Source organism: Otolemur garnettii, unplaced genomic scaffold (genome assembly GCF_000181295.1).
Source record: "Otolemur garnettii isolate 467f Iridium unplaced genomic scaffold, OtoGar3 scaffold00002, whole genome shotgun sequence".
Taxonomy (NCBI): domain Eukaryota; kingdom Metazoa; phylum Chordata; class Mammalia; order Primates; family Galagidae; genus Otolemur; species Otolemur garnettii.
Window position 1 is genome coordinate 29,906,081 of NW_003852397.1, and position 25,035 is coordinate 29,931,115.

The 25,035-nt window shown below is 42.1% G+C and overlaps 1 protein-coding gene across 1 annotated transcript in view; it reads right to left on the reverse strand.

Moving 5' to 3' along the window:
• Positions 1–25,035, reverse strand: part of CACNA2D3 (calcium voltage-gated channel auxiliary subunit alpha2delta 3) — an 876,027-nt gene that overhangs the window by 683,760 nt on the left and 167,232 nt on the right. Inside the window, exon 2 of the mRNA XM_003781696.2 lies at positions 7,869–7,985. Within this exon, the coding sequence (XP_003781744.2) occupies positions 7,869–7,907 (39 nt within the window). The 5' untranslated portion in view covers positions 7,908–7,985. The remainder of the gene's footprint in view (positions 1–7,868; positions 7,986–25,035) is intronic.

The following is a 25,035-nucleotide window of genomic DNA, read 5'->3' on the forward strand; positions in this document are numbered from 1 at the left end:
CGCCACCACTCATGTGGGACCTCCCATGTAAAGAAGAGAATTAGTTCTGTCTCAAATACTTTTCTGTAATTTAGAAATGTATAAGGAGAATCACTGATGTCATTTCCAACTTGAGGAATATATTTTTTAAAGTATGCTTACCCCCCCGATTTTTATAATGTCTTTGGATAGAGACAAGTCTTTAAACCAGCAGTATTCATACAATCCCTATAGATACTAATTCCTTATATACAGAATATACTTTGCTTGGGTGCATCTGCCTTTCATGCTTTGCTCTATATATTTACATAAAAACATAGATGTATTTTATAGTCATACATATGTAGACAGGCGCCAGTCAAAAAACAGCTCGAGAAAGTTACTTTAATAGTACCCGCTAGCTTTTTGGAAGATTGGAGTAAATCTCTTCTGCAGAGGGAAAAAATCCATTTTTCTGAGAAGGTAAATGTTTATTAAATGCAAATACTGATATTCGTTACCTAGGAAAAATGTCTTGCTGCATGTGGAATTTCTCGATAAAAAGCTTTCAAGTCCCAGGTTTCTCCAGATAAACCCCTATCGGTGAACTGATGCGTGAATGCACTGAAATTGAATTACTGTACAACAGCAATTACTTTCCACAGTACAGCTATAATGGGAATCAGTTCTGCAATGAACAGCAGGTAGCTATAGGAAGGAGGGAAAAACCTAATATAAAATCTAGCCTCCTCTAGCTGTTCCCAAGATGTAAGGGTATTTATTTTTAAGCAAAACACTCTTTTCGAGGACCTGATTTATCATTTGATCAATAGAAATCAGAAAATAAGTGAAACAGGATTAACTTTATATATAGACATGAGCTTCACAGTACTTTCAAAATTTATGAAATGTCTTATCCAAGGTTTGAAAACAACTGAGTCTTCATCGAGTTTAGCTACAACTTGCTTTTTATGTCTTCTCACATTCCCTTTGCTTTTTATGTTCCCTTAGATACTTCTAATTAATTGTGGGGTTTTTTTTTTCTGTTTTTGGAGGGAAGGGGGATAAATTTGAACAGCAAATAAAATACTTAATATTTTGTTTGAAACACTACCACACAGATAGCAGCCCATAATCTGTCCTGTCCTCTCATTGTTTGACATTGTTTCAGTTTGTGGAGGTCTGAATTCTTTACAGCTCAACATTTCAAGTCTTATGGATCCATGTCAGACACTGAAACCAGAATCCTAAGGGAAGACAGAAGGAGGTTACAAATCTAGCTCAAATCAGTGATCAAAGCAGTGCCCACCCCACAGCTGCTTGGCACAACCAAAGGCAAAAATCAGCCAGGGGGATTCACCTTTGGGAAACCATTCTGGAGAATATTACTATAAAATTATAAATTCTCCAAAGTCCTTCTTTTTGTGATTTCCAGATTTATCTACCTTTTTCATGTTGTTCTGCTTCTCTTAGTTACAGGGACCACACCAAATCACAGGATCATGACTTCCTCCAGCTGTGTTGGAATCAGGCCTAAAAGCACACCCTTACAGAGATGTCCATAGTTACTCAGTCACTTCCTACAAATTTTCCTTCAACTGCACATTTGGCTGTGCCTATCAGAGTTCCCTGGTGGGACCTCAGATGGTGCTTCCAGGTGACTGATAGTTTGTGTGACTCCCAGGAGAGGGTGGGATTTTAAAGACAAAAGACAGGCTGGGAGGCCACCTGACATATACCAATACTACTGAATATATATCAGGTGCCTTGTCCCTGTCCTCAAATCAGGGTACAATTCTCAAAATCAGCAACTCAGAAGAAAGCAGAGCAGTGTCAAATTTGCCTTCCATCAGTAGCAAAGATAAATTCTGACTTGAGACATGGACACACATTTCTAGGAATCTTTGAGGAACATCCCAGTGGGAGTCCGCGTTTGGCAGAGGACTAGTGTGTATCATCTTCCCATGTGCAGCACAAGAAATTATCTCCCTTGAAATGGGAATGCACTAAATGCAACTTGATTCCACTTGTTATCCATTCATAGAGACTTTTAATTTGATAAATAGCTCAGCAACATTAATTGAGGTAGCATAAATATGTTTGAACAAATGAGTTGGGAGATAGTGCCTTGGGCACGATTGCTATACACGTATACAAACGCAGGCTGCAGCACCACTATATCAAATAACCTATAGCTAGCCTCTGAGCAGGTCTGGAAAAATTACTTTAACCAATAACATTAAAAAGTGCTAGAAAATATTAGTTAAGAAATGCCACCATAATAATAGTACCATTATGCTAATGGCAATTACTGAAGCTAAGGTTATTTATAATTTGATAGACTGAAAAAAAAAAAAAGTTACATATAGTCCATTACCAACCAGATGACAGAGGTTATGTAATGGGCAGGCCACTTTAGGTTTCACATTTACTTCAGACATCTGACAGGGAGAAAATAGGACTTTCTGTGATAGGATAATTACATGGTGGAGAGTAATTCAAATAGGGGACGAGTATGATAAAATCACTCTGATTCAACTAATCACTGGGGAAAGTGATGGAGGAAAATGATGAAATCAAGCCTGAAGAGACAGAGAAAAAGATCAACATTGTTTAACAGGCAAGAGATGACAGGCTACATTAAATGATGGGGTTGCTGGGGTGCTCCATTTTTCCCCCTAGCACTGACAGAACCTACTTTCAGAGACTAAAGGTGTTGTTATTGCAGTTTCCCAAATTGCTATTGCCAGTCTCATAAATATTTTATATACGTCAATGGAAACTCAATCATCAGTATTGTTCATGAACCAGGCTTTTCTTATGCACATCCTCCCTGGAGTCGCCACTGATGGACACCAGGCATGAGGAAGTCACAGTGGGAAGCATCACCAGGACCTCTGACCTGACTCAGACTGCCAGACGGATGGGAACTTAGAAGTGAAAGACTCCTAGGTGTGGTGTATCTCAGTGATAGAGCCAAAACTAAAATCACCTGGTCCTGGGCAAGCTGAGAAGAAAGGGAGTTGATAGAAAAGGAACCCACCCCACCTCAAATATTAACTCTACTGCAAACCCATGGACAAACAACAGCCTTTCCTACTTACTAGAGAAGTAAGGTGGCATTATAATAAAAGGATCACACTGGCTGCTTCCTTGGCCTCCAAATCAAATCACCATCTCATTCCAAATGCCACACAGTACTAACTATTGCCACCAGAGCCACAAGGTTCACAGTCGGGACCAAGCCCATTTCAATTATCTCAACACCAAATCCTGACTTGACCTGCAAACCCTTTTTAAAGACTAGGACCAACTGGCTGGGTGTGGGGGCTCATGCCTATAATCTTAACACTCTGGCAGACCAGGGCAGGAGGACTGCTTCAGCTGGGGAGTTCAAGACCAGCCTAAGCCAGAGCAAAACTTTGTTTCTTCTAAAAATAAAAAAACTAGCTGGGCATCGTGGTGGGCGCCTGTAGTCTCAGCTACTTGGGAGGCTGAGGCATGAGGATTGCTTAAGCCCAAGAGTTTAAGGTTGCTGTAAGCTATAACATCATGGCACTCTAACCAGGGCAACAGAGTAAGACTCTGTCATAAATAAATAAATAAATAAATAAAGACTAAGACCAATTAACCATGATGTTATAACACACAGTATATTCACAAAGGGCCTGTGCATTTATTTTAAAATATATAGGATTCACGTTTCAAAGAATTCTAGCTGCATTTATCCCCGCAACATTTTGATTCAAAAAGAACAACTTCATTTTTCTTTTCAAAGAGAACTTACCAAACACATCAAGTAGTCTTTTTGTTGTTGTTGTTAACTTCACTAATATAAATTCATTTTATCAGAAAGATACATTCACTTGAATGTTTATTGCAGCACAATTCACAGTAGCAAAGATGTAGAATCAACCCAAGTGCCCATCAGTTCATGAGTAGATTAATAAAATGTGGTATATATATGGCATGGAGTGCTGCTCAGCCATTAAAAGAAAATAAACGAATTCCTTTTGTATCAATCTCGGTGGAACAGGGGACCATTCTCCTTAGTGAAGTATCACAAGAATGGAAAAATAAACACATGTACTCACTATTAAATTGGAAATAACTGAACAGCACTCACACAGAGACAGAAGTAAAACTCAACAGAAACTCGTGGGATAGGAGTGGGGAGGAGGGGATGGGTGAAATCACACCTAGCAAGTACAATGTACGCTGTGTGGGTGATGGACACTCCAGAAACTTTGTCTCAAGTAGTACAAAAGTAATCCAGGTAATCTAAACATTTGTACCCTGGTAATAGGCTGAATTTTTTTTAAAGGGAGGGGAGTAAGGAAAAGATAAAATAATAAAACTGCAACAAACTTAATAATAAAATTATTTTATAAGTGAAAACAATAAATAAATAAAAACAAAAAGGTGTCAAGATGGCAGTAAACAGATGTCAAACCCAGTTCATGTTCCCTCCTGTCACTATCCAGGGGCTTCCTATAGTCCCAAGTCTCCATCATCATTAAATGCTCACACGCTGGAAGGCCCCTTCATTAGCAGTAACAGCAAACGTTTACTGAACATCTACTGTTTGCCAGGCAGGGAGCTAGATAAACACTACCCTGATATGCACAAAGGCATTGCAATGCCACCACCTGGGTGCAAAAGCAAACTCCACTGAGTGCCGCCCATGTGAGCAGGTGAATGACTTCATTCACCTATCAGCTGCAGAAGCAGAACGTAAAGATACTGTTGTGCCTTTCTACTCTAAACTTCTGCGATTCGTAGAAAAATATGAGTTAAAATAATATTTCCTCCTCTCAAATAATAGTTCCTCCTCTCAAATTGACAATACTATCACTATTACTGTATTTTTTTTAAATTTTGTTTTTTACAAAGATTCAGGAAAATTAGCACTTGCATATCACATGTGCTGGAGGGGCTATGAACTGGCACAACCATATCTGGATAGAAATGTTATATATATATATATATATATATATGATATATATAACCTTGAAGATTGGCTCAGACGCAGGGGGTCCTCAAACTTTTTAAACAGGGGGCCAGTTCACTGTCCCTCAGACAGACTGCGGGCCCAGGACTAGTTGGCTGCTAAGCAGGACAGGCAGCAGCAAAAACACCTGGCAGGCTGGAAAAATGTCCTCGGTGGGCCTCATGTGGCCTGTGGGCCGTAGTTTGAGGACCCCTGGCTCAGAGCCTCTGAACTGCCTTCCATCTCGAGAATTCATGTTAATGAAACCAATATACACTCCAGGGTGTTGAGGGCATGGAGGCAATGAAGAATATGGACTCTGAGGTCCACATCTCTGGAGCCCACCTCTCATGCCCCACATGACCTTAAAGAAGCTACTCAACTTTTGTGTCTCAGGAACCCCTTTTGTAAAATGGGGATGATAGTAACCTCCATCATGGGGCTATTTAAGGATCAAATAGGAGAGTACATGCCAACTCCTTAAAGGAGCTGCCAACACATAGTAAGTAGGTACTCATTTGGCCAATCCATGATAAGTATATAAGAAGATTGACTATAGCATTATTTATACCAAAACTTGCAAACAACTTAAACATCCAAATATATAGGAACAATTGAACTACTTATGACACCTTCACAGACTGGAATGTTATGCAACCATTCAAGAAAATCACAAAATACAGTGACACAGGAAAATACTCATACCAGAATGGCAGAAAAAAATGAAAAGAAGCTGGATATACAAAGTAAATGGGCAATATAATTGCCAATTTGAAAAAAGAAAAACACACAAGTTCTCGCACAGAAATGCAAAGAAAAAGACTGAAAGGAAAGAAACACAAGAATATAAACCATAGATTCCTGTCTAGGAGATGGGATTTTTAAAAAAAATTTTTTTTATATGCTTGATTTTTTTCAATATATTCTACAATGTTCACCCAAAAAATGTTCAACTGATAAATATGAAATAGTAATTACAGTGAGCTTTCAAAAAAATTATTTCTGAGTCTGCTTGTTAAATGCAAATGGATACCAGGCTATCATGTCTACTGGGGACATTACTTGCTTCAAGATAGTGGCATAAGGACATACCCAGAGGCCAGCTAGGTATGTTCCAGGGATGGCTATTAGTACACTATTTTTGTGACACAGTAAAGTAATTTTTTTCTTCTAAGGCACTTCAGAGCTTCCACCAGGAAGTCTCATCTTACTTAAATCAATAATCATGGGGCACAGTGACTCACACCTACAACCCCAGCTACTTGAGAGGCTGGGGCAAAAGGATCATTTGAGCCCTAGGAGTTTGAGATCAGTGTGGGTGATTTAGCAAGAACTCAATAAAAAAAATTTATATCATTCAATCAATAATTATAGCTGTGGCAACAGCTATCATTCACTGAGCACTGTTTACGTGCCACGGTCTATGCTAAGTAACTAAAAATCATAACTTCGAACTTCATGCTCCCTGTGTGAGTTTTTCCCATTTTACAAATGAGGCAATTGAGGCTCATCAAGACTGTTTTGTCAAAGGTCAAAGCTTAGTGATAAAGGCAGGCACTGAGCCCAGGTCATACTTGTACTCTTATGCAGTAAGCTATAATTCCTCTCTAAATTGAAACAGTACAAAATGTTTTAGAGCTGAGCAAAGTGTGTGGTTATCAGATGCAAGGCAGCCATAACTTGGGAAATGTTGGTTTTTCCAATTAAGTGTGAAAGAAACCAAAGCAGGAAATGATATTTAATAACAAAGTGATCCTAGAGAGAAATATTAAGATTGAAAGGTAAGCAAACTATACCTTACAAATATGAGACTCTTTAGATTTCAGTTCTTTCTCAGAATCCCATGTCAATATAGCATTAATGTAGGATATTGCAACATTCACATGTGCTAAACCCATAATGTAAGATGTCCTGTAAAGTTGGTAATAGGAAATAAAGTCAAAAGCCATCACAGAAATCCAAAATGATAAACATATGCACTGCTGTTCCCTCTGCCAAGCTGATATTATAAAATTTCAGGAAGCTCTTACTTATCAAAACAAACATTATAATTGTTGCACAGTAATGTTCCAATAAAGGTAAAGAGAACTTTCAACTTCATCTAGACATGATTTACCCCATTGAGATTTTCAGTTCCACATTTTGGCAAGCATCGCTTAAATTTTTTGAAGTTGCTTAGTTGAGCCACAACGTATCTTTGAATGATTTTTGGCAATTAGTGAATGCATCACACAGTTGTAGGCCCATCCTCCATAGCTGTACAATTACTGGCAGCTTGGCTGAAGGCATTAAAGTGTAAGAAGAAAACTAGTACCAGAACTGAGATGGGGAACTAACTGGCAGGCCTTCATCAACATAGTCTTAAGTCTCTGATAAAACAAGAGATGGAGAACCCAGCCAAAACCAGCTAGCACCCAGATGGCCATGAAAAAACCACCTAAGGTTACCCTGGCTGCTCATTGTACTCTAATTATAATGTGTTAGCATACTAAAAGAACCCCCAGCAGCACCCTGACAATTTACAAACAGCTACAAGGTGTTAGCCTTTTCTGTTCTGAGCAACAGCCACCGCTCTGTCAATGGGGTAGCCACTTTTCTCTCTTTTATATTTCCCTTTCTACCAGTAAAACTTGCTTTTTCCTTACTCTGTCAGCTCATGCTTTAATTCTTTCTCAGGCAAAGTGAAGAACCCACTTAGCCTTCAATTGGACCCCAGTTTGGGGATCCATTTTCCTATGCCAGAACCCTCTATGAAAAAGGCAGTTCGTGCCCCTAGTAACTGCTTTTCCTGGTTGAATAGACTGAGGAAATAAAAGAATAAAGGTGTTGACATAATGGCTGGGATCTTTGAGAGATGGGTTCATCAATGCCAATCCTTTGTGTCTTTGGGCAATACAGAGCAGAAACAAGAGGCGCTTACCCTCACGGCCTCAGACTTCTTGTGAAACATCTCTTCCATGTTTTTTGCCAGTTTTTTCACCAGTTGGAGGCCGTCGATTTCTTCTATAGCAACGTCTTTTTCATATTCTTTGTATTTCTGTAGAAGGTAGAGCAATATTCATTAAAGGCATGAGATACTGTAAAACACCTCACCTATGATTTCAGAGCACCTCTAACTACAAGGAGTAAATAAAAATAAAATTATAATATGATTGCTTCTGCTGGCTTTGTGGCTATTGGACTATATTTCAAAATTATTTAGCCAAGCAGGGAACGGTGTGAAAACTGACTATGGCTCTTAACTAGCACTCAGGAAAGGAGTAAATTGTACCCCAATTAAGCTCTTTATCCTCTGTTCATAAGGGACTGATTTAATCCACAGTTTGCTGAAATTCTCAATTAAAGATAATTTTTTCAGTTAAAATCTATCATATACATTAGTAATCTACTTGTTTATTAAACTCTCAGTTCTTACAGTGGTCCCAAAACTTCTAGGGGCTCATGAAACCTTTTTAAAGGTCCCTGAAGTCCTCCTTCCAACAGCATATTTATGTGAAGATAGATTTTCTTCACAGATTTCAGCGAATCACAAGAAATTGAATACAGAAGCAAATATGAGAATCCGACTGTCTTTCTTCAAACCAAACACTATAGAGATATATGCAAAATGAAAAGAAAAGTCACTCCTCTAACTTTTTTTATTCTGGGAAATATAGTTATTTTACATAAATTATATTCTTTATATTAATATGTAATAAGTTTTTATCTTTTGAATTACTCTTTAAATATCTCAATTTCAGTTTCTAATATGACAAAGATCAATTGATACAACTAACCCACATAAACAGAAGCTCTTAGGGGGTCCTCAATATTCTGGAAGCATCTAAAGGGTCCTGAGACCAAAAGTTGATTTAACTAAAGGTTTCATTTTGTTCCTACCAGAAAGATGTATTGTTTATTGATAGGAACCTTCCACCTGAAATTCAAAATACATTTAATGTCATAATGAATCCATTACATTAACATGCCTATGAAAGGTTGGAGAACAAAAAATATTGGGGCTATATATTTACTCTTATTGTGAGGAGACTCTGAATTAGTTACTAACCCCTCACCCTAAGGCCCTACTCTGGGGGAAAAAAGGGTACACATCTCTTCTTAGCTCTATAGACCTTGAGAGTCATTTTTGAAGTGAAAACAAGAAAGCCTTTTTAATGGCAGGATAATTTTTGAGATATAAATTTTCTCCCCATTCATTCCCCCATCTTATACCTTCAACAATGTAAATTGGGAGGTGGCTCAGTTTTTTCTTGCCTCAGGATGAAAGGGTATGTGTGTGTGTGTATGTATCACACAAACCCTTCCCTTGCTCAAATTTCCAAGTCCTATGTGGTAATAATAGTAGGTGTGCCAAAAGTAGAAGAGGGTTTAAAAAAAGAGGGCAAGACTCTAACAAAAGGAATGAACATAAAAAGGGAATTCCTCAGGCCCCTAGGACTAAAACAAAATGCCTAGAGCCTGGAGGTGAGGCTCAGGGTGTCTGGCCATGGGTTCCAGGAGCGCGATCCTCCTCTCACTCATATAAGCAGATAGGACCCTAGACATGGAGTTTCCAGCTCCCAGCACCAGACCCTGGCAGAGTGGGACTACAGGAAGGGATCCTGAGACTGGATACTGGGGCTAAGGCCTGAATATCAGTCCCGTGGGCTTGGAGTCTCTCAGAATTAAGTTGATCCTGAAGAAATAAAGTGCTTTATGTAGATGAGCTGAGTCTGGACCAAGATGGACATCTGCTGCGTTATTCGTTAGGTGTTCTGAACACTTCACAGCCTACAATGGACCACAGGCTGTAGTTTTGTGCTTCTCCCTACTCCCTGAAATCCATAAACATGAGTTTGTTTTGAGGGCTTCTCTTTTGCATCTCACCTAGAAAACCAATATGCTAACCTAAACCTTCCTTCCTCCCCTCCAAGGCTGTCCTGGTTCCCTAAAACAAGGAGACTGCACTCTCCAGCCCTGCACCCAAAGCATTCCATGCTCCTTTCTCCTGCCATCACAGACTGTGTGACCCAGGTGAGACAAGGTGAGGTGAGGACAGGTCCTCGTGGTCACCACTGCAGCCTATGGCAGACACTCAGGATTTCTCTGGATAAAGCTTATTAGAAAACAATTGTGATTTTACAAAGAAGATGTGACTAAGAATGTAGATACAGGGCATGTGTTGGAAACTTAACCCTCAGTGCAACTGTGTTGGGAGATGAGGCCTAATGAGAGGTGACTAGACCTCTGCCCTCATGAATGGACTAACCTAATGGTCATCACCTTTGGAGTAGGCTAGTTATCTGGAGAGAGGTTTGTTATGAAAGCAAGTTTGTCCTCTCTTGCTCTTGCCCCCTCACACTCACTTGCCCTTGTTTCTGCTATAGGATGACGCAGCAGAGAGCCCTCACCAGATGCAGTCCCTTGACCTTGGGCTTCTCAGCCTCCAGAACTGTTACAAATAAATTTATTTTCTTTTAAATTACCCAGAAATGAACTAAGACGAAGAGTGACCTTTCTCAGTCCTTGGGAGTTTTTAGATTAGCCTAGGATGTGGGACCCCAGGCCACCCCAACCCTACCTGTAGCTAACAGCATTCTCGTGTATGTGAATGAAACTCCAATGACAATCGCTGGAAACTTTCCCTACCTATGTTCAAATGAAAGCCAGTATCTTTGGAGCTGAAATTCTAGGGGCTCTATGCTGCCTCCTAGTTGTGCTCCAAAAGACAATGGCAGAGCCCAGCTACACCCAAGGCTGACTCACTATCAAAAATACAAAGTTCATGAACTGAGTAAAACAAGATGAAACTAACGTCAGCCCAATATCCGTAACTTACAGTGATCTAGAGGCTTAATATGAAGAAAAATAAAGTGGACTCACAATTAACCTTTACCTGATCTTTAGTTTTTAAATTAGGCCCGAATAGTCTGGCCATATCTGTTACTTGTATATGACTCTTCTCTCAGTAGACATCTAGAAAGTAACCAACTTATTTAACCCTGACTTTCCACCAAGTTTTTAATGAGATCTTCTTGCATCCACTCTCCTTTTTCTGAATCTGCTCTGTGGAAAGAAGCCACTGATTTTATGGAGGGTTGTCGGGCTCCAGGATTACCTGTGCTTGCAACATAGCTAATCAACCTCAATACAAAGCTCTTTGCCAAGCTGAGGATCCCAGATCAGAAACAAGCTATGCAGCTCACTAGCTCCATTCCTCTTCTAGCTGGCGTCCTCCCTCATCAGGCCACATGCCAACATGTCTTCTTTGCAAATGGGTCAAGTATATACTACTTTCTTACCACCCTGGGAAAGTTATCCCATGAACAAAGAACACTGCCTTTCCAAGATGTGTTAATGCCTGCTGGAATCCAATCAGAATAACGTAATGGCTTACTCTTTCCAGGAAACATTTTACTTTGCTGGAATCAAAAGATTTTGAAGAACATACAGAGTAACCCAATGACAGTCATTAATCAATTGAAAGCCTCTAGCAGCTTAGAATGGTGATACGCATCAAAACCATTAAAAAAGTATCTACAATAGGAAACCAGGCAATTTCACCACTAGCAAATGGATAAAGTGAGCTATTCCAGTACAACAGAATTCCATATAGCCAAAGAATGTAAGAAATACACATATAATTTATTAGGCAGAAACTGATTACTTGCTATTTTAAATCACTAATCTACACATGCACACACGCATGTGTGCACACACATATACCCTATTAGGACATATACCAAATGTTTATAGCCAATTGTGCAATTACAAATGATTTTCTTTCTTTCTTCAAAAAAAATACAGAAAATACAGTTTACCTGTATTTTCTGACTTTGACAATGAACACTCTCATTTTAGAAATTAAAAAATATAAAGTTGTAGTTATATTTAGAATAGAATGTGGACTCTTAATTCCTTCTGGAGAATGTGGTCCCACTTAGGATCTGCGTGGTTTAGTGACAGATCTGTATTGGCAGAGTCCGAGGATGTCACTAAAATGAACCCTGTGTGTATCACAGGTGCAGCAGGTGCTGGAGCTTTCACGTGGTGATTTGTCTAATCCTCACAACGACCCTGAGAGGTATTATCCCTTCTGAGGCACAGAGAGGGTCAGTCAGCTGCTGAAGGCTAAAGGATTAGAAAGAGGGATTAAAAACCCACCAAAGGCTGACTTCTAATTGCTTGGCATTTTGAACTGCGGGAGTAGGGGTCAGGGGAGAAGACTGATCTAAATATTTGCAAACTTGTTTCAGAGTTTCTATTGCATGGCCATAAAAACACCTGTTTCATTGATTTTGTAGCCAACAGTGGCTTGGACTTGGCAAGAGAGTCAAATACCAAAACTAGAGACACTGTCGGCAAACAAGAGCTGCAGCTGTTCACAAGGGTGCTCCAGGCAGCCAAGGCATATGTACATTTGACATCTCAGAAGTTGACTAGCCGCCCTCTGGGCCTCTTAAGGGGGTGCGCAGGGAGCCTGCCCCTCACCCCAGCAGACATAGCTCTCAACAATAAAAACACCTGGAGAGAGAGAAGCAAACCCTCTCAGAAGGCAGCACTGGAAGCTCAATCAGAAATTACTCCATAGCCATATGTGGGCTACAAATTGGTCTTTATTATCCTAAGTACCAAGAAGGACCTAGTGGAAAAAATGCCTTGAGCTCCCCCTCCTCCCAAGATTTGCCTCCCCACACAGCTATGCAGGCAATGGTGCTTTTTATTCTCTGTAGCTTCAAGGACCACACTATAAATTACTTTTGCTTCATGTGAAAGCAGTCATCCCTCAACTGGGAAAGGATTTGGCAAAATATTAGCAGGTCTCTGTAAACACACAAAACAAAAGCAGAGAGGAAAACACACATGGAGGAGATGGCTGTGCCACCAGATTAGAGATCTGGGCCAGTCTGGCTTTGACCCTTATCTCTATCTAGCACTTCATTTATTTGTTCTGCAAACTAAACTTGGTGTCTCTGGTGTTCCAGGCAGGGTGCTAGACACCTGGCCAGAGATATGTAAGGATGAGAAAAGCGAAAGTTGAGAAAGCATGTAGTCTAATGGTCAGGATGTTCCATGAGTAAACAGGCAAAGAAGATAGTTAAGTACCCCGGTGGGGGTGGTCAAGGCAGTGACTCCTGCCTTGCTGGACCTTTTAAGGATGACCGGGAAGGGTTATCCTTACGCTGGGAAGATGGGAGATGCAATAAGGGCTGAGTATGCCAGGCAGAGGGAGTAGCAAGTATGAAATTCCAGAGACAGGAGGCAGGCAGGCTTAAGGAACTGCCTACCAGAGCATGAATGGCCAAGGTGGGTGACCTAGGTGAGAGAGGAGGCCATGAGGTGAGCACAGGCCAGGTCGTCATCAAAGGTGGTGTGCCAGGATTGACAGTCTGGGCCTCTGCCTGATTTGGGTAGGTAGGCAGGGGTGTAGAGAAGAGAAACAGCTGGAATAAGTGAAAGGTTTAAGGATAGGAGTGATCAATGCAGGTATGTGCTTTTGAACCTCAGTGTGCAGAACGGAGGTGACATGGGGAGGCAAAGCCGGGTAAAGATAAGGAGTTTGGAGGCTGGAGTTGTCAAAGTTGGGGATGACAATGAGGAGATTCCAGAAGAGCCAGAGGAATGAGAGGCAGGTCTTCCCAAGAGACATCAAGAGGTCTGATGGTCTGAGCCAACTGGCCATGTCACGTTAAGAAAGTCCTTTACCCCGGGACCTCAGTATCATTATGCAGCACACCAGGGATGATGATGACCTCCTCCAGGTCTGTTCTGCAGTCTTACTGGGAGGACTCCTGTGAAGCCCGCAGCATGCGGTGCCTGTACACAGCAGGCCAACCCCAACCCTAGTGGGAAGTACCACGGAGAAATATGGTAAGCATTACGTTTTCATACTCTCGCCTTCCTGAACTGACAAGCTCTTAATGTAATACATTCTGGCAGGGTAACTGACGACATTGATGCTCTTCACTCTGTCCCCAGCCCCACCCCTGGCACGGTGCAGGGGCAGGAGATATGCGACCTTAGTCTGGGCAGAACGCAGCCCTTTGCAAGGGCGCCTCTTAGCATTCGTGCCACGGAGGGAAGGCAAGCCTGAGAAACTTTGTATTCCCTTGTCACAAAAGAACCTCTGAAGCTTCCATTCCTTCTGTTAGCAGAATCAGCATTTGGCAAGAAATCCTGTGATGAGCCAAGAACATTCATCATTTGAGAAGGGAGACACAGAAATGCATTATTTCTGCAGCATCTATTTTGCCAGATCATTTCACACAAACACCAGGAGGAGGAAAGCACTACTTCACTGTCAGAACACTTAACGCTGTTCATACATTTGGGTCATTTTTTTCCTACGTGATAACGGCATATCTAGAAGTGAGTCACCCAGAACAGCCCCCCAGAGAAGAAGCTCAAGTCAGGGGACTTCTGGCCAGTCACAATTAATTGGGATAAAAGCCAAACATGGAAAAGGAGTTCTGAGTGCACTTGGCACCAGGACAAAGCGCCCTCTGCAGAGGAGAGCTGCAGGAAGTACCCTCAGCCAAAGAGCGGTGGCATTTTAACATGGTCTCTTGGCTAAGTTTTCTCCTCAAAAACTAAAATTACATCTCTGGCGCTGGCATAATTAAATCACTACATGAGGATGGACAGAAGGGCTGAGGAGAAGATGGCATAGCAAGCACCTGCCACTCCCCAAGTGAAAATCTGGAGCATTTGCCTCAAAGCCCACGCCCTGAAAGCAACTGGCCTGCTTCTCTATCCCTGTTCCATTGCTCTGGCATGTCCCCTGAAATCCAATCACCCAGGTCCCCGGATAAACACGGACACTGGAAAAGCAGCCTGGAGACAGTCAAAGGCCAGAACGCTTTAAGGTGCTCTGCTCTGTGAGAGTGGGCGGCATCTCACATTCCCACCCTAAGGTTCAATTTTTTTATTTTGTCTTCATCTCATTCCTTCAAGCTCTAAAATAGCTACAGTGCAAGAGATAAATTCATTAAACCAATCATTTAAGTAGGGATTATGCCAACACAAAAAAGGAACTTAAACTGAAATTGCTGCTATTTTCCTTCATTCAATAAATATTTACAAATCTTCTACCATGTGCCAGGCTGCAGGGCGGAGGGGGGATGTGTTGGCAAATACGCGTGGTTCCCTTGGGGTATAAGGAGGCTTATTTTTGGTTCATGTTATTTAAAAATAAGTTGGAGCAGAGCTGTAGGGATCATTTCCATGTAAACCTGCACCCTCATATCCCACACAGCTGGTCCAATGTGCCTCTCTCCGGGCATTCATCTACAGAGCAGGTATATCACTTCTGACAGATAAGCAAAGGAGTTCTGGCCAGGCACACAAAGGACTGGTCATCACAGTCACCAGGGAGGAGGAGAGTCCCGGAGAGGGTTGTAAATGAAAGATTAGCCAATGCTCCTAGAGAGAGAAATTTGGGGACCACATACATCATTCCCTGCCTCCTGGGAGACGTAGTCTGCAAAGGACCCTATTCATGTAATGAGAAGGTCATGACCCAGGATGAGGTGGCTGGTAAACAGAGGCAGGACATCTGTGACCAAGACTTGATAGAAAGGGAGGCAAAGGGAGGTGGGTGAGGAGAGAAGAAAGGAAGGGGACAGTCACCTAAGTTAGGTGTAAACCTACTTCACATCCCTCTAGTGGGGACAGAGTGACTTGGTTCCTGCTCTGTCATCTCTGTTTTATCACTCGTGAAGACAGCTAACCAAGATGGGTTGGGTTGCAAAGAATCTGCCTCAGTGTTGCTGTTATGCTATTGATTTGGAGCCTGGGAACAGCATCCTTCTTGGCTTAGATTTACTGCCAGGGTTCAAATCACACAAGGACCACCAATGTGTACTTGGCTAGGCAGTTTGGCATGGTGCTAGGACCAGGGACTCCCCAGCCAGATGTACCACATTCAAGTTCTTGCATCACCATGCATCAGCTACATGACAAGTTGACTGGGCCTCACCAGCCTCCCTTCCTTCACAGTGAAGAGGATACCAGACCTCACACCATTCTTCAGACAATGAAATAAGGTGAAGTGTGAAGTACTCATCATCAGAATACTGAAAGCACTACTCAAAAAATGGTGATGGCAGAGGTGGTGATAAATCTCAACATCTGTTCTAAAACTTCTGTAACGGGTCTTCCTTTCTCTTGCCTCAACAACAAGAAGAAACTCTCAGCCAATGTTCACAGCCTAATAGACCAATAGTTCCCAATGATGCTCTGGGCAGTAACATGAAAACTCCAAGCCGTCTTCAATAGTAAGTCGGGCAATGGCTCTCTTCTCTTGCAAATAAATTGGTTGCTAGAAGTCCATATTTGTATGTGAGGGAATACCAGTTTTAGGTCCATATGTTACGAAAGATGTTGTGAATAAAAACTAATCATCTATTATTTGGAGGTCTCTCCTTCTAGGCAGTGTCATTTCCTTATTATGACACAAAAGTACTTAGTATTCCTCTCAACGCAATTATTGCATGCAAAAGTGTCACTTCAAAATACAACACTCCAAAGCAGTTATGTGTTTCCAAGTAAATACATTTCTAAATTCTTTAAGTGGATGTTAGGAACATTTCTTCTTAACCCTAACAAAACCAATTGACTTCATGGAACTCTCAGTCACAGAAGAATATTTTTCTCTTTGGAAATGGAAAGTGCCATATCATATGAATAATTCTGTTTCACAAAGGTATTCCAATCAAGTGCCTCCAAGGTCAAAAGCACCCGCTGTTAATGTTGTGCTTTTCTAGATCTAGTTAAGTTTGAGGACAATCCTTGAAGAGTACAATTTTTCTGTCAAAGCTACAAGGAGAACAAGAGACAATTTGCATCAAAACAAGAGTACCTGTTTGGGAATCAGGAGGGAGAGAAGGAAGACAGGAGAGAGAGAAGGAGGAGTGGAAGAGGAGGGGGAGGAAGGGTGAGGAGGAGAGGAGAGGAGAGAGAGGAGAGAGAGGAGAGAGAGGAGAACAGGAGGGGGAGGAGGACAGGAAGGAGAGGAAGAGGACAGGAGGAGGGGGGAGAGGACAGGAGGGGGAGGAGGAGAGGAGGACAGGAAGGACAAGAGGACAGGAGGGACAGGAGGGAGGCAGGGAGCATCTCAGCTCCCACTTCTGTAGGACTGTGATAAGTGCAGGCCACTTGAGGACTTAGAATACCCCCTATAAGCAGTGCCTGCTCTGAAAGGTGGGAAGCATGGAAGTCAACCAGCCTCACTGAAGGCAGTAATTTCCCCAGCATGTTTTCAAGACCCTCCAGCTACAGGGAAGGGGTGGTATAGTCTAAATGACTTATCAACGTGCTTCTGGCACCCACCTACAGAGAGCACTGTCATAGAATGATCAGGATCCCCAGCTCCAGGCTCCCATGAGTCCCTGCTCCCATACAGCTTTTGAGAGTACCCTACAAATCACACAGCTCCAGGGACACTGCCCCCAGAGCAGCTGGCTCTGCTGTGGGTGGTCTCTAACAGATTTCTGCTACTCCCAGACTGTCAAGTCCAGAATTGAAAGATGGCTATCTCTCCTCTGCCTGTTTTACAGTCTATACTCTTTTTAAAAAAAAATCTTGATAAGTCTCATATGCTTTTACTATTGAACAGTCAACTGGATAAATGCTTCTGATAAATTTTAGCTCTGCAGTGGTAACACCGAGTATGAATGCTGCATTATATTCCTGTTGTATAAAAGGAAATTAAGACAGAGCTAAGCTACTAAACCAGCTGTTAATACAACTACCCCTGCCCTGGTAGCATCACTCAGCCATGGGAGAAAAATCCCATCAAGGAAAGCAGTCTCAGGGGCCAGCTCTAGCCCAGAGACGGATCTAAAAACACAAAAGCTATGGTAGGTGGCCAGAAAATGAACAATTTGAATCTCAGGCTGGGTGTCCTGGCCCATGCCTATAATCCTAGTACTCTAGGAGCTGAGGTGGGTGGACTGTTTGAGCTCAGGAGTTCTAGACCAGCCTGAGCAACAGTGAGACCTCATCTCTACTAAAAATGGAAAAATAAGCCAGGTAGGGGTGGTGCACGCTAGTAGACCCAGCTAGTGGGGAGGCTGAGGCATGAGTATTACTTGAGCCCAAAAGTTCAAGGTTGCCGTAAGCTATGACACCACAGTACTCTACCCAGGCCAATACAATGAGACTCTATCTCAAAAAACAAACACAACAATTGGGGAATTTATCTGTCCACTAAAAAAAAAAAAAAAAAAAAAAAATCAAATGGCCTCATGTACTTCCAAAAACTCCAATTCCTGAGTATTCCCTGGATTACTGCAGGGGGATCTGAGGCTCTGAAATAAGAATATTCATACTGTATATACACCCTCCCAATCCCACAAGCTAAAACAATGATTATAGGCCCATGTATGCTAAAGAAGAAAAATCTCATTGTGTACACTTATGAGTATCTTTTATGTTTACCAACAAACTTAACTACAGTCAAAATGCAAACAATAAAATGTTATTGAACAAAGCCAGCACTACTTGATACAGATTGCTTCCTGCAGCCTACTTTTTTAAAGTACATTCTTCTGATGTTTCAATTGAAAATAATTCATCTTTCTTGCTCCCAGAGGATCAGAAGGAATGACCACAATAACAATAATAATTTATTATTAATGATAGTAGCCAAGCCAGCATTTCCTGAGCCCTTACTTCGGGTCAGACAGATATTATTTCCTCTAGTTTATAGGTTAGGGAACCAGGCATAGAGAGATCAAGTAACTCACCCCAGAGTAACCACTAGCAAGGGGCTTAATAGTTAAGAGAACACTAGCCATCATAATAAAATCTTCAGTGGTAGTCGAACACAATAAAAGTTTATTTCTTGTTCACATAACCCTTCCAAGAGGGAGTTCTTCCCCCTCAGGGAGTCTTTCTGCACAGTGATTCAGGGACCCAAGATCAGCCCATTCTGTGGCTCTGCTCGCCACTCACTTTGGAGTCTTCTGCATTCAGATGGGGGAAGAGGGATTGGCGAGGTATACCTGCTTCTTGAACTCCTTAGCTTAGAAGTGACATTTATCAGTCCATTGCCAATAACTACTAGCCTTACAGCCCAATCAGATATAAAAGGGCCTGAGGAATGGAACCTACAGCTGAGGGGCCACCCCAAGCTCCAAGTCACTACTATGAGAGCTCAAATCATTGTGGAACCCAGGATCTGAGCCCAGATAGCATGATGCCAGAGCCCATGCTCTTAACTGCCATATTTTATTTTAAAAGCTTGATAAACCACAGCTAGAGGAAACCTCAGATTAAAACCTGACTGGGAACAATTTGCAAGATGGGTACTTGAGTGCTGGTGCAATCAAGTCACAATCAACAGAAAGGACAACATGACCCAATCACTTGGATGTGTAATTATAGTCAGACTCAGAAGGGAAAGGCCAAGGTATTGCAACACAGAAAGGAACACATTATAAACAATTCGCAGACCTTTGCCTGATTTCCTTAATCTCAGCTCAAATAAAACTGCTATTTGAATAACATCAATGACCTTCTCCAGCACACGATATTAGTTGCCCAGGCACCACAAAAGTTAATTGGCTTAACTAAAGTCTTTTTAATTCTATATCCAAGATGTCCTGGAAATCGAAGGCAATCAATGAATGAGTCTGCAAGATCCCTAACAAGCTTAGAGCTAATACTATTTGCAGCTGCTGAAGTGGTTTCTGTAGTTACAGAGCCAAAAGCTGGAGTGAGTGTCAGAAACCTGCATCTTGCAATCTTTAACTCTGTCACCTCCAAACTGAACACAGAGATAGTGGTGTATGGCACAGCGGAGCCCTAGCTTCTCATTGGTGGAACTATGGTGAGATAATGCTTGACAAACTGTCATCAACTTGCCCTGCCTCCTGTTGAATGGAAGGGATGACAGCTGAATCTTCGCTCCCATGTTGGAGAGGTTCCCTGGTAAAAAAGGTGGGGAGATTCTGATATAGCAATCCCTACTGCTGACATCCTAGTTCAAGAAAGACGGATCCGTATTGTCAGCATCCTTCATGGAAGCATCTCCTTGCCCCACCTCATCCACAGAAGCTCACAGATCCTCTAGGAGCTTATATAGGTGACCCTTCAATTTCACTCATTATAAACAGTAACAAAAATGAGGGGGCTACATCTGAGTCTCCACAGTGCTGAGATGCAAAAACATCCTATGAACTCTCTAAAAATGTGTCACCAACTTCAGAATCAAATGATACACTGACATACTTCATCAAGCCCAACACCAGGACTTTTTCCCTATATCTTTAAAATCACCATGTTGGGATACAAAAGGAACTAAGAAATAATCCATTTCAGAAGCCACTAACTCAAAGGCTTCCCAAGGCCAGACAGGTCATATCAGGTGAGGGAAGCTAGACAGTCTGGAGTCTACATCAAACAGCAGAGGCTCTTCCTGTCCCATCCTAAGATGGCGGTCACTTCTTGGTTCCTTTAATCTTTGTGTTGGGGAGGGGACCACACTGTGCTTACCCTATCTTCTACTTATTAAGCCAAAATCTATGTTTTTTATGTGAAATCTCCCACTGAGTCCATTTCTTTGAACATTCTGGGACCCAGACACAAAATGTCCCTAAATGTCTTTGTCCTCATTCGTCTTCATATGAGGAAATCAGGACACAGAGTAACACGAGCTCATGGCTCCCAGAAGACAGTGATGTGCCAGGCAGTGTATAGACTGCTCCCAGGCATCTATACACCAACCCTCCAGTCAGGAACTAGTATGATCACCAGCCAGGGCTGGTAAGGGACTGATGCTCACCTGGCTCACCAAGGTCCCAGCCAGTGGGGACAGAGCCAGGATTCCCCCTCACCACTCAGGGTTAACTGGCCATCCAGGGGCTCAGAATCCAAAGCTGCCTTTCCCCACAGACCCCCAAGTATGACCAAAAGCACTTGATTCCACACATTTGGGGTTGATAGTCATGGAAATGCAACTCTGAAGTGGAGGAATTACAGCAGTTAATAGAAGTCCACATATTACTCTAGAGATAAGCATTTTTCTATGGTGGTTTGAAGAATTCTAGAGTACTAGGAAATTTAATCTTTCCCCCTTTCTCTTTTAAATAACCACATAAAATCACTATGCTACCAACATTTTTTTTCCTAAAATGTATTTAGGAAAATATAAGGAAATTAATCAATGCATCCACATTATTATTATGGCATGATATGCCTTTAGGAGGGGATTTTTGGAGTTGGGGGAACAGGCTGCCTCAGGCTTCTCATGCCACAGGCTTCTCTGATGAAACCCACAGACCCCTCTTCAGAATGATTTTTTAAATGAAAAAAAGGAAATTCCTAAGAAAAAAATTTACATTAAAACTCAGTTTTCAAAACGTTTAAAACATAAATTTGTGATGCAGGAATAGAAGTGTTTCTTCATCAGTGCATCAAATGACAAGATCCTGCTGAGTCTCGGCCACCATAACCATCGACATCAAGGAGACACCAGCATCAAAAAGGATCGGATGTGAAAGCATCCATGATGTACCCATGATTTCTGCTGGTGACAAAGTCACACTGCCGGGCTTTCACCTACATTTGTAAGAAGGTAATAAATTTCAGTTACAAATTAGTGAAAATCAAAGACATCATATTTTTCTCATCTAAGTTTATAGCCCTCTGAATTCTCTCCAAGTCTGTATTCACAGGTTAAGCACCTCTGTGCACCACCCAAGGTCACCAAGAGGTCCCAGAAAAGCTCCCTTGATGTGCAAAGCGTGATAGGGCATCTGCAGCCAATTACGGTCCAGTGTCAGGATACACAACTCCGACAGCAATTGCTGGGCTACGTCTCCACATCATCACATGTACGTCTGATCTTTAGGACATATTTACCATATGATTTAAGGTTTCTATACGTCAAACATGAACACCAAATTTTGGACATTCCCTAAAACAATTTTTCAGCCAGTCAGTTTTGCTGTCAATGTAAGTGGAGTTTATAGCACATGAATTTCTCTGAGTATTCTGTCAATAACTGATGATTTCTCAAATGGACTGGGGAAAGGTAAACACTAAGATAGAAACAATTTTATCTCAGGCCATGGTCATAGAATGGAATTAACGGGAACTATAACTTTTTTCCCTATGACTGAGTTATTAGAATTCTTCACAAAGAGCACATATTCATGTATTACTTATGCGATTAAAAATATATGAAGTGTCAAGTTCAAAGAAATTTAGTAATCACTGATATAAAAATATAATAAATGTCTTGTCTCATAATGTGGAAAGAAGAATGGGACCGACTCAGGTTTAAGCTCGAGACATGAATTAAACAACCCATTGAACAAGGCTGGCCTTTGTCCACAGCTACTACATTACTGTGTCAAAAAATATATTTTAATCAATGTCTACACATTCTGCTATCACAGAAATATGCTCATAAAGTAATGCTAAGTAAAGATGCAAATGATTCAAGTACATTATGTTTATAATTATAGCTATGTAAAAACCAAACAAAAAGTGCTAGGGGCCACAACAAAATTTCAATCATGGCTGGGTATAATTTCACATTGTATATCGAAACAGTACCCTGAACCCCATAAGTGCATCATTATACAACGTTATGATTTAATAAAAAATAATTAATTATATTTTTTAAAAGGAAAAATAAATAAATAAATAAATAAAAGAACTTTGGGTGACTTTTTCCAGTTCTCTAAATTTGCTATATATTGCTTTTAAAATGAGAAAAGCAAAGTCTAAAATGGAAAAAAAACAATAGAAAGGAACAGATGGGATTCAATCCAGCCAGATCAGAGCCCATGTCCTGATCTCCCCTGACAATTCTCCTAAAACATTTGAAAGTAAAGCAGAACTATTTTCTTAATATTAAAGCAAAATGTGCTTACCATAGGGAAAATAATGAGATAGTAGACATAATAAAACAGAAGGGAAAAACAAATGCTTCATCCTATTTCTTCCCAAAACTACAGTGTGGTTCCTTGGTTTCTACCTTTGCAGACATGTTTTTAATATATGATTATAAATGTAACCATTTCTTTACGGTCAAAGTGAGATCGTCCTATACACACCAATATGATCTACGGCACCCTACCCACTGAGCCACAGGCGCCACCCGATCTACTTTCAAATTATCTCCCCAGGAAGCTTAAGCACAAAATAGTTCAAGCTTCAGACTACCAGAGTAAATAAGGAGAGTGGCCAAGTGCCCCACAGCACAGCTGCTCACACAAACACATTGAGTTCCATGGGGTGAGTGTGGCCAAGGCAACATATGAGCCTCTCTGGAAGACGGAGGCACATTCAGGGTACCAGTTCTCAACCACAGACCAGCATTTCCTGCAGGGACACTTGGAAGTATCTGGAGACATGTTTGGTTTTCCCGAGTGGAGGAAAGAGAGGCTATTGCTGCTGATCAGTGGGCAGAGGTCAGGGATGCTGAACATACAAAGCACAGGGCAACCTCCTGTGGCGAGGAATTGCCTGGCCAAGCACATCAAAAGGACAGAGCTGAGAAAGTCAGGGTCGAGAATCATTTTCCATACTGAATGCACAGAGCACAACTTGATGACGCCAAAGCCCAGCCACAAGTTAAAATGCTGTCCAAGGCACTCCTGGGCTCTTCCAGGCAGAGGCTTTGGTAGCCCCACATGGCCACCCCTCCCCTGCTGGGCAGCACTGAGCAGCCCGAACATCCTCCCCTTGAACTCTGTCCACCTCTCTGAAATATCCTTCAGAGCAGTTGTACCAATCAGACTACATCCCATCATCCCATCCGCCCATCCGGCCTCGAACTATTTTAGAAGACGGATGGAGGAGATCATCTGGCACAGGGGCTAGGAGCACACAGCCCCCGGCTCTCTCTCTCCCACTCCCTCTCCCTGGGTCCCTGGAGAAGGTATTACAGACATCTTCCATCTCAGTTTCCTCACTGAACAATGAAGGTGATAATTACAACCACTTTATGTGGTTGCTGTGAAGGTCAAATGAATTTCTATGTGTAAAGGGTTTAAAGCAGTACTTAGCACCCTCTGCCACCTTTTTTTCAGGCTAAATATATCCCCAGTTCTTCCCCATGAGTGCTCATCTGACCACTCTAGGCCCCTATCCCTATCTTGTTTGGTTTTGCCAAACATTCCCTGTTTCGTCTCGTCAAACCTGGAGCCTGCATCTTTGGGCCACAGCCCCCAGCTCTGGTCTGACCACTGCAGAGCCCAATGTAGGCAAGTGCTGTCTCCTCTGCATTCCATGACCAATGCCCATCACTGCACCCCAGGGCAGCATTGGCTCTGGAGCAGCCACTGGCCCCACCATACACTGCCCTCATTTACTTTACAGCCCCATGTTGGCATAGAGCAGGCGCATCAGAAAACAGGTAAGCTGCGTGGGCATAGGGTTCAAGGAACCTCCAGGGACAAGCATATTGTGAGGTCAAGGCTTCTTAGAGGAAACTATCCTTCAGATGAGTTCCTATGGTGAGGACCAATGAGTGGCGAGGAAAAGAAGAGTCCTGGAGCAGAGAACCTGACGTCACTGATGAGGGCAATGGCAGCTGTGCACCAAATCTATCACCTAATCAGTCATGATAGCAGCTGATAACCTGTGAGCCAGGCTTCCCTAAGTGTCTTCACACATCATTGCCTTCTCACAAAAACTCTAGAGACAGATGCCACTCTTGACAGGTTGAGAAAACTGGGCCTTGCAGAGCTAACACCCTGAGTAGGGGGACCTTGCTTGGAAATGTCAGAAGGGCCACCGAGCTGCAGAGACCACAGCAACACATTTCAGAGCACAGTGCACATATGTGAACATGCTCTGCCACAAAAAAATCGGGCTTCTGAAGATGGCACCAGTGAGAGATTGCATATATCCACTCGTTCAGTAAACAAGGAAGTCTTCTGCATTAATTTACTTTTCTCAGTAAACAAGTAACATCCACCAGGAAATCAAGCACAATTAGGAGGAAATCATCACTTTGACAAACTCCTGACACTGTAAGGAAAAACCATAAAATCCAGTGAACTGGCTCGGCGCCTATAGCTCAACCGGCTAAGGCGCCAGCCACGTACACCTAAGGTGGCAGGGCCGTGCTGGGGTCTTTCCTGACGCCC